Below are 11,254 nucleotides of genomic sequence, written 5' to 3' on the forward strand. Positions count from 1 at the left end.
TCTCTCTCATTTGTTGTCTGCTGCCACGTGCTGTGTTGCGCTCTCTGTCTGTCTGTCTGTCTGTCTGTCTGTCTGTCTATCTGTCTGTCTGTCTGTCTGTCTTTCTGTCTCTCTCTCTCTCTCTCTTTCTCTCTCTCCCTCCCTCCCTACAATAAAACTAATATGTCATTCAAACAGTGTTTAAACAGATCACCAGATTAAGAGGCCTGCGAGGATGTAAAGAATCGTATATCGGCAAAACACGATCATTCCACTCATGACGTCCAAGCAGGGCAAGCTTCTCCATAGTAATACATTTGACACGTCAACGTAGAATGGCAGAAAAACAAGGACTGTAAGTGGTAAGTTAAGATGTGAAGTAGAACAAAGATTTAACCGGAATGGGAGAGACTATTACAGAAAAGCCGGGAGGGAGGGGGGGGGGGGGTGGGATTCGAGAGGCAGATAAAATCATGATAGACACCATCTAACCTCGTATATCACCCACTTAGGAGAAATAAAAGAAGTTCTTTTCTGCGACTCAACGAATGCCAAAATTGCAAATGATACAACATTTTATTCCATAAATCAGCGCCAAAGGGCGGGAGACGGCACTATCTTTCAACAATAATATCGGACTCCGTTTTTTTTTACTGCTTTTTGCCGTGTTGATCTTTGCAAAGCGATGATTAAACGTGTAACAGGAGCCGATTGACAGCAATTATATCGGCAAGGAGGCGGCCCCTGTGACAAAACTTAAATGTATGGCTCGAGCCGCGCAGATGATATCTCTTCCAGCTGATGTTCTGGGCATGATGTCTAAGTCGGAGAGAGTGAGAGAGAGAGAGAGAGAGAGAGAGAGAGAGAGAGAGAGAGAGAGAGAGAGAGAGAGAGAGAGAGTGAGAATGAGAGGGGGGGGACGTTGGTGTCTGCGTGCGAGAGAGAGAGAGAGAGAGGAGAGAGAGAGAGAGAGAGAGAGAGAGAGAAAGAGAGAGAGAGAGAATGAGAGGGGGGGGGAGGGGGGAGAAAGACCTACAGACAGACAGACAGACTGACATACGGTCGGACGGAGACAAAGAGTGAGAAAGTGAGAGAGCCAGACAGGACGTGAGGAAGCAGGAGTATGTGTATGTGTGTTGTGTCCCTGTGTCTTTCTGTTTGCCTCTTTGTATATGACAACGAGAGTGCGTGCGTGCGCAAGTGCCACCGAAGTGACAAAAACAACTAATGCAAAAGTAGAATTCCGGCAACTCGGATCGCTTTCCCCTCACTACAATAGAACACCAGGGAGAAATGACACGAGAAAGGGTACAAATTACGACACAAAAGAAAACTTGAGAAAAGTAAGACCGAAATAAAAACAAGTCGCGTAAGGCGAAAATACAACATTTAGTCAAGCTGTGGAACTCACAGAATGAATCTGAACGCACTGCATTTTGTCACAATGACCGTAGTCCGCCGCTCGTGCAAAAGGCAGTAAAATTGACGAGCCTGTTTAGCGCGGTAGTGGTTGCGCTGAGCTGCATAGCACGCTTTTCTGTACCTCTCTTCGTTTTAACTTTTTGAGCGTGTTTTTAATCCAAACATATCATATCTATATGTTTTTGGAATCAGGAACCAACAAGGAACCAACACACACACACACACACACACACACACACACACACACACACACACACACACACATACACACACACACACCACGACCCTCGTCTCGATTCCCCCTCTATGTTAAAACATTTAGTCAAAACTTGACTAAATGTAAAAAGAATTCGAAAGAGTGAGAAAAAAAGTGCTTTCTATAGATACCTGTTTTTTGTACCAAGCTAATAGTCCCTTAGACAATAGTGCGGAAGAAAAAAAGAAACTGACTGAAGCAATTACTAAGAGACTTAAGCCAGCAAAAAGTGAGGGAACGGCCGCGGATTCCGTAGCCAGACTTGGTCTGGCAGTTTAGTCATGATGTTTTACGCACTAACAACACAATTTTAGTAACCTTTACATTTTGTCTGTTCACCGTCGTCGTCGTAGCCGTTATTGTCTTTGTTATTTTGTTGATGTTGTTACTGTTGTTCTTGTTGATGCTGTTGTCGTCAGAGTTATTCAAGCGTCGCGATTACAGACAAATGAAGAAAATATATGTGACCCTAGACCACGAAATGAGTCGCACGTCACCTCGCGCGGTTCTGCGCTAGGCTTAATATGAGTCCGGGGGGCGTCTGGTAACAGTGTGAGGGTCACCTTAGTCACAGGCTTATAACTCAAACAGTTTTTGCTCTTTTCTAAAACGGCTTTCACCACTGGATAGAGCATACAAAACTCTTTAAGAAAATGTACAAATATGAAAATCATGTAAAGGTGACATGCGACTCATTCCGTGGTGGAGGGTCACATATTTCTCATCCTAAATTTGATTCGCTAATTCAGCCCCGAAACTTGTGTCAACAAATCGTGTCTTTCTGTTTCTTTGATTTTTGCAACCATCGTCCTATTTCATTATGATACCTCCGTGATCTTGTGCTAAAAAGTGTTATCGATACAACTTTGTAAAACTTTCAATTCGTTTCTTTTGACTCCTCTATGTAACAGGAGCCATTTTGTTCGACTCTTCTCCCCTCGTCAACCTGACTCTGTTATGCAACATTTATACACCACGCCTTGGTGTGTGTGTGTGTGTGTGTGTGTGTGTGTGTGTTTTTGTGTGTGTGTGTGTGTGTGTGTGTGTGTGTGTGTGTGTGTGAGTGTGTGTGTGTGTGTGTGTGTGTGTGTGTGTGTGTGTGTGTGTGTGTGTGTGTGTGCGTGCGTGCGTGCATTCGTGCGTTACTGCTAGAACATCCATGAGTTATTTATAGTACATCAACGACTTACTGTAGAAAATCAATGACTTGCATGCAGAACATCAACGACTTACTGGTACAAATTCAACGACTTACCTGTACAACATCGATAACTGACAGAACACTTATGACTTACTGATAGAACATCAATAACTGGTAGAACATCAATGACTTACTGGTAGAACATTAATGACTTACTGTTAGAACAGCAATGACTTACTGGTAGAACATCAATGACTTACTGTTAGAACATCAATGACTTACTGTAGAACATCAAAGACTTACTGGTAGAACATCAATGATTTAGTTGTAGAACATCAATGACTTACTGGTAGAACATCAATGACTTACTGTTAGAACATCAATGACTTACTGTAGAACATCAATGACTTACTGTAGAACATCAATGACTTACTGTAGAACATCAAAGACTTACTCGCAGAACATCAATGATTTAGTTGTAGAACATCAATGACTTACTGGTAGAACAGCAATGACTTACTGGTAGAACATCAATGACTTACTTGGAGAACATCAATGACTTACTGGTAGAACATCAATGACTTACTGGTAGAACATCAACGACTTACTGTTAGAACATCAATGACTTACTTGGAGAACATCAATGACTTACTTGGAGAACATCAATGACTTACTGGTAGAACATCAATGACTAACATGGAAAATATCCATGAATTACTGGTAGAACATCCATAACTTATTGAAAGAACATCAAAGACTTACTGGTAGAACATCAATGACTTGCTTGTAGATGAGCAAAGACTTACTGGTAGAACATCAATGACTTGCTGGTAGGTGAGCAAAGACTTACTGGTAGAACATCAATGACTTGCTGGTAGATGAGCAAAGACTTACTTGTAGAACATCAATGACTTACTTGTAGAACATCAATGACTTGCTGGTAGATGGGCAAAGACTTACTGGTAGAACATCAATGACTTGCTGGTAGATGAGCAAAGACTTACTGGTAGAACATCAATGACTTGCTGGTAGATGAGCAAAGACTTACTGGTAGAACATCAATGACTTACTTGTAGAACATCAATGACTTGCTGGTAGATGAGCAAAGACTTACTTGTAGAACATCAATGACTTACTTGTAGAACATCAATGACTTGCTGGTAGATGGGCAAAGACTTACTGGTAGAACATCAATGACTTGCTGGTAGATGAGCAAAGACTTACTTGTAGAACATCAATGACTTACTTGTAGAACATCAATGACTTGCTGGTAGATGGGCAAAGACTTACTGGTAGAACATCAATGACTTGCTGGTAGATGAGCAAAGACTTACTGGTAGAACATCAATGACTTGCTGGTAGATGAGCAAAGACTTACTGGTAGAACATCAATGACTTACTTGTAGAACATCAATGACTTGCTGGTAGATGAGCAAAGACTTACTGGTAGAACATCAATGACTTACTTGTAGAACATCAATGACTTACTTGGAGAACATCAATGACTTACTTGGAGAACATCAATGACTTACTGATAGAACATCAATGACTAACATGGAAAATATCCATGAATTACTGGTAGAACATCCATAACTTATTGAAAGAACATCAAAGACTTACTTGTAGAACATCAATGAGTTGCTGGTAGATGAGCAAAGACTTACTGGTAGAACATCAATGACTTGCTGGTAGAACATCAATGACTTGCTGGTAGAACATCAATGACTTGCTGGTAGTTGAGCAAAGACTTACTGGTAGATGAGCAAAGACTTACTTATGGATGTCCTCGGGGAGCTCCTTGATGTTGTTGTTGTTGGCGTGTAGGTGGTGCAGCGCGTGGTGCAGCGTGCACACCTCGTCAGGGAGAGAAAAGATCTGGTTGTTGGAGATGTTTAACGTGTGCAGGTATCTGAAACACCACACGAGAATACACGATCTGGTTGTTGGAGATGTTTAACGTGTGCAGGTATCTGAAACACCACACGAAAATACACGATCTGGTTGTTGGAGATGTTTAACGTGTGCAGGTATCTGAAACACCACACGAGAATACACGATCTGGTTGTTGGAGATGTTTAACGTGTGCAGGTATCTGAAACACCACACGAGAATACACGATCTGGTTGTTGGAGATGTTTAACGTGTGCAGGTATCTGAAACACCACACGAGAATACACGATCTGGTTGTTGGAGATGTTTAACGTGTGCAGGTATCTGAAACACCACACGAGAATACACAATCTGGTTGTTGGAGATGTTTAACGTGTGCAGGTATCTGAAACACCACACGACGAGAATACACGATCTGACACACACAGGAAAGGTACAGATGGTAAAATGGACGTGTCAATCACGACACACCATGACACACACATTGGAAACGACAGACATATGAGCTGAGTGTACCACCAACACAGGTGCAGATAGACAATGAAGACCACCACAGAACATCATGACACACACAAAGGGAAGACAGACATGTGAGATGACTGTACCACCAACAAAGGGAAGAGAGACATATGAGCTGAGTGTACCACCAACACAGGTGCAGATAGACAATGAAGACCACCACAGAACATCATGACACACACAAAGGGAAGACAGACATGTGAGATGACTGCAACCACAAACAAGGAAGACTCCACAACACAGGACGGGACACTGACTTGAGGAATCCCAGTTCGCGCGGCAGGTCCTCCAGCTGGTTGTCGGCCAGGTTGAGCCAAGTCAGCGTGAAGACGTTGTGGATGTTGTCGGGGATCACGGAGATTTGGTTGCTGCTCACATCCAGCTTCTTCAGCCTGGCCACCTTCACTGTGGCGTCCGGCAGCTCCGTCAGCTTGTTGTGCGACAGGTTGATGACGGCCCCTAGCTCGTACACTGTCTTCTTGATGGCCTGGTGACACATCATGACCCACAGTGACACATCATGACACACAGTGACACAGATTGTTGTGAGACAGGTTGATGAAGGCCCCTAGCTCGTACACTGGTGACACATCATGACACACAGTGACACATCATGACACACAGTGACACATCATGACACACAGTGACACAGATTGTTGTGAGACAGGTTGATGAAGGCCCCTAGCTCGTACACTGGTGACACATCATGACACACAGTGACACATCATGACACACAGTGACACATCATGACACACAGTGACACAGATTGTTGTGAGACAGATTGATGAAGGCCCCTAGCTCGTACACTGGTGACACATCATGACACACAGTGACACATCATGACACACAGTGACACATCATGACACACAGTGACATATCATGACGCACAGTGACACATCATAACACAGTGACACATCATGACACACAGTGACACATCATGACACACAGTGACACATCATGACACACAGTGACATATCATGACGCACAGTGACACATCATAGCACAGTGACACATCATGACACACAGTGACACAGATTGTTGTGACAGGTTAATGACGGCCCCTAGCTCGTACACTGGTGACACATCATGACACATCATGACATGCAGTGACACATCATGACACACAGTGACACAGCCTGTTAGGAGACAGGTTGATGACGGCCCCTAGCTCGTACACTGTCTTCTTGATGGCCTGGTGACACACAGTGACACATCATGACACATAGTGACACATCATGACACACAGTGACACAGCTTCCTTGCCCTGTGGGGACGTACAGAGACATTTTACAAGAAAGGTCTTTTGTTGTGAAGTAGGTCTATGGCGGCTCACACACTGATTAGTTAGTTAGTTGTTGCTTTTTGGGTCCATCGGACCATATAGGCCAAATCAGGACCCCTCACACACTGATACAATTTGACAAAAATTGATACATCGTGACACACACTTCGACACGCCATGATACATGTGCCCTTTGACCTTTCCTTGGAATATTCATTACTAAAAATAGAATACGGGATTGTGGGAAAGCTGTTCAATGGCACTCATGCACTATATTCGATTTTCAATACACGACTCAAAATCTGTGGGATAAATCAAAATGAAAAAAATACAAGTATATAGAGTTAAGAAAACAAGAAAAAGTTGAAAACCGGTTGGAATGAAGCAAATGAATAAAATACAAGAATTAAGAGTTCAGAAAAAAAAGAAAAAAAAATTGCATTCGAAGCAAATCGAACCCGGGACCACAAAAGTAAGGACTAGCGTAGCGCACCGTCAATCGGGGACTCTACCGACTGAGCTATTTTGTCGCACTGTAGTAGAGGTAGATTTTAACTTCAAATATTACACTTGAGTTCTCGAGCGTGGCTACGACTCAGTGACTCGGTGTGTGTGTGTGTAAGTGTGTGTGTGTGTGTGTGTGTGTGTGTGTGTGTGTGTGTGTGTGTGTGTGTGTGTGTGTAAGTGTGTAAGTGTGTAAGTGTGTGTGTGTGTGTGTAAGTGTGTAAGTGTGTGTGTGTGTGTGCAAGTGTGTCTGTGTAAGTGTGTCTGTGTCTGTCTGCATCTGTCTATGTGTGTGCGAGAGAGCGAGCGGGCGTGTGTACGTGTGAGTGTGTGTGTGTGTGCGAGAGAGCGAGCGGGCGTGTGTACGTGTGTGTGTGTGTGTGTGTGTGTGTGCGAGAGAGCGAGCGGGCGTGTGTACGTGTGAGTGTGTGTGTGTGCGAGAGAGCGAGCGGGCGTGTGTACGTGTGAGTGTGTGTGTGTGCGAGAGAGCGAGCGGGCGTGTGTACGTGTGAGTGTGTGTGTGTGTGTGCGAGAGAGCGAGCGGGCGTGTGTACGTCTGAGTGTGTGTGTGTGTGTGCGAGAGAGCGAGCGGGCGTGTGTACGTGTGAGTGTGTGTGTGTGTGTGTGTGCGAGAGAGCGAGCGGGCGTGTGTACGTGTGAGTGTGTGTGCGAGAGAGCGAGCGGGCGTGTGTACGTCTGAGTGTGTGTGTGTGCGAGAGAGCGAGCGGGCGTGTGTACGTGTGAGTGTGTGTGTGTGCTAATAAGAGTAGCGGTGACCAAACAGATGGTTCTTTACCCTCCACACAGCGCTGTCTCACACGGACAGGGATTGACCTAACTCCGCGGGATCAAAGGCTTCAGTCCTTTCTTAGTACCAGTCAAATTGTCAAAGTAGTCCATTTCCTTCTTCCATACATCAAAAGAGCCCAGCGCGACTAACTTCACCAGATTAAAGGCACTGTCAGACTATTCAAATAGGTGAAACTCCGCCACTGATGTTTCGTCACTATATCAAGAGGGGAATGGAGTAGGAGAAAGAAGGGGAAGAGGTCAGAGAGAGAGAGAGAGTGAGGGGGGGGGGGGGAGAGAGAGAGAGAGAGAGAGAGAGAGAGAGAGAGAGAGAGAGAGATAGAGATAGAGACAGACACATAGACAGAGACAGAGACAAAGGGATTGGAGGGGGGGGACTGCTGAGAGAGGGAGAGAGAGAGAGAGAGAGAAAGATGAGAGAGAGAGATAGATAGAGAGAGAGAGAGAGAGAGAGAGAGAGAGAGAGAGAGAGACTTAGACTTAGACCATTTTATTTACATAAAGGGTAGACATTTTAGGCCATAGGCTTAATCTTACAATGTGCCCTTTACATTCACACAAACACATATTCACGCGTGCGCCCGACTAGAATCATAGAAACATCAAACATACAGTAATAATAAATGAGAAAAGTAGTAGAAAATACATGAATGGAACATCAATAAAGCAATTACAGAATGGAACATTAATTACGCAATCACACTTGCGCACTCACACGCAGACGCACAAGGAGGAACACATATAATACTAATAATAATATACACACAACTAAGTGCCATTCAACAAGCACACAGTGAGCCTACCAAGACAGGTAGATTTAGCATTATGTAGGCATGCAGCAGTCAATATTTCAGAGTAATAGAGAGAGAGAGAGAGAGAGAGAGAGAGAGAGAGAGAGAGAGAGAGAGAAAGATGAGAGAGAGAGAGATAGAGATAGAGACAGACACATAGACAGAGACAGAGACAAAGGGATTGGAGGGGGGGGGGGACTGCTGAGAGAGAGAGAGAAAGATGAGAGAGAGAGATAGAGAGAGAGAGAGAGACAGACAGACAGACAGACAGACAGACACAGAGACAGAGGGATTGGAGGGGGGGGGGACTGCTGAGAGAGAGAGAGAGAAAGAAAGAGAGAGAGAGAGAGAGAGAGAGAGAGAGAGAGAGAGAGAGAAAGATGAGAGAGATAGAGAGAGAGATAGAGACAGACACATAGACAGAGTCAGAGACAAAGGGATTGGAGGGGGGGGGGGGGGGGGCTGCTGTCACTGAACTCAGTGTTAAGTGAAAGAAAACACACAGGACCATCTCAAACTGACCGACTTGTTGGTTTCAAGCAGGAATATACAAAAACACCTTTCTAGATGATTCATTTCATCCACAGCACAGACAACAGTTCAGGAATATACAAAAACACCTTTCTAGATGATTCATTTCATCCACAGACAACAGTTCAGGAATATACAAAAACACCTTTCTAGATGATTCATTTCATCCACAGACAACAGTTCAGGAATATACAAAAACACCTTTCTAGATGATTCATTTCATCCACAGACAACAGTTCAGGAATATACAAAAACACCTTTCTAGATGATTCATTTCATCCACAGACAACAGTTCAGGAATATACAAAAACACCTTTCTAGATGATTCATTTCATCCACAGACAACAGTTCAGGAATATACAAAAACACCTTTCTTGATGATTCATTTCATCCACAGACAACAGTTCAGGAAAGAAAAGATACACATATACAAAAGTGCGAATAATCGATAAACAAGTGCAAAAACAAGGTCATTTCAGAATTTAATACATTTGAAATTGACAAACGGGCCCCTGTTTCACTCTCATACATACACAAACTCACGCTAGGACACACACTGACACAAACACACAGAAGCACAGGCACACACACACACACACACACACATAGCGACACACACACACATTGGCGATGACACACATTTTCATGTATCTCAAAGTTTCCTCTGCAAAGAAAACAGCTCTCAAAGAACGCTACCCGTCCATGTTTACGTGCCTGTCATGGAGCTCAAAAAAAGGAGTTTACAGCAATGAAGTATAAACATCTCTGAAAAGATTGTTATGTTTCTCACACCGGCTACTGCATATTGTGGGTTCTTTGGGGGAAGAGCGCTCCTTCCAAAACGAGTACTTACAACTGGTACAATGAATTTAAATCGGGTAGACACGTCTTCAAAGATGACACCCGCCCAGACCGACAGTTGAATGCTGTTACTGCAACAAATGTTGCTGCCATTGACGAGTTGAAGAGGTATTATTATTATTATTATTATTATTATTATTATTATGGTGAGCTTATATAGCGCAAACCACAATTAACTGTGCTCTCCGCGCTTTACATACTAATTTCTGCCGTGTGAAATGGATTTTTTTACAGACAGACAGACAAACAAACATTTTTTACACACAATATATAACGCATTCACATCGACCAGCAAACCTCAAGCCTGTTAGGCGAAACTTTACCTTTCACGGCCTTTATTCCAAGTCACACGGGTATTTTGATGCACGAATCACACACACGGAGGTAAAGGACACATATACTGTTCAAAAAAAGAAACGCATAGTTGCTACTTGCCAAATTTGTTTTATTTTTCGAAAAAATTAACAGAAAATCCAATATTTAGATTATTTGTTTGAAATTTGGTATGGACACAGTTGAATGCACACACAGTTCATTTGCATCTTCAAATCAATCAGTCAATCAATACGATTGGGTGCCGAGGCTGTCAAGTCAGTAGGGGGTGTGACTGCCTTGAGCAGCAACAACTGCCCGGCACCTTCTGGGCATGGACTGGATCAGATGCCGGATATCTTGCTGTGGGATGGTGTCCCACTCCTCCTGAAGTGCCTGCAATAGATCGCGGTGATTTGCCGGCGCTTCTTCTCGCCTGCGCACACGTCTGTCCAATTCATCCCAGAGGTGTTCTATCGGGTTCATGTCTGGCGACATGGATGGCCAGGGAAGCACCTGGACATGGTGGTCGGTGAGGAACTGGGTGGTGAGTCGTGCTGTGTGCGGGCGAGCGTTGTCCTGCTGGAATATGGCATCCTGGTCAGCCAGAAGAGGAAGGGCGTGTGGGCGCAGAATTTCCTCCACGTATCGCTGGGCAGTTATGCGCCCTTGGACGTGCACCAGGGTGCTCCTTCCAGCGGTATTGATCGCCCCCCACACCATGACGCCTCCACCACCATGAACGGGTGCCTCATCCACACAGCTGGGCGCGTAACGTTCGTTTACTCTCCGGTAGACCCTCCTCCGACCATCATGTCGCTGGAGCAGGAAGTAGGACTCGTCGCTGAACCACACGTGTCTCCAGTGATTCCGGACGGTCCAGCGAAGGTGCTGGTTGCCCCACTGCACTCGGTTCTGGCGATGGCGGCGGGTGAGGACAGCTCCTCTGTGAGGTC

General features: G+C 44.4%; 1 protein-coding gene across 2 annotated transcripts in view; it reads right to left on the reverse strand.

Annotated features, from left to right (window-relative positions):
- The window catches only part of LOC138980436 (leucine-rich repeat protein lrrA-like), a 134,006-nt gene that overhangs the window by 25,154 nt on the left and 97,598 nt on the right, over window positions 1-11,254 (reverse strand). For both annotated transcript variants that reach the window (XM_070353316.1, XM_070353315.1), the window contains 2 exons: window positions 5,465-5,694; window positions 4,573-4,707 (listed from right to left, as the gene is read on the reverse strand). In XM_070353316.1, the coding sequence (XP_070209417.1) occupies window positions 4,573-4,707; window positions 5,465-5,694 (365 nt within the window). The remainder of the gene's footprint in view (window positions 1-4,572; window positions 4,708-5,464; window positions 5,695-11,254) is intronic.

The sequence above is a fragment of the Littorina saxatilis genome, linkage group LG11, assembly GCF_037325665.1.
Source record: "Littorina saxatilis isolate snail1 linkage group LG11, US_GU_Lsax_2.0, whole genome shotgun sequence".
Classification (NCBI taxonomy): domain Eukaryota; kingdom Metazoa; phylum Mollusca; class Gastropoda; order Littorinimorpha; family Littorinidae; genus Littorina; species Littorina saxatilis.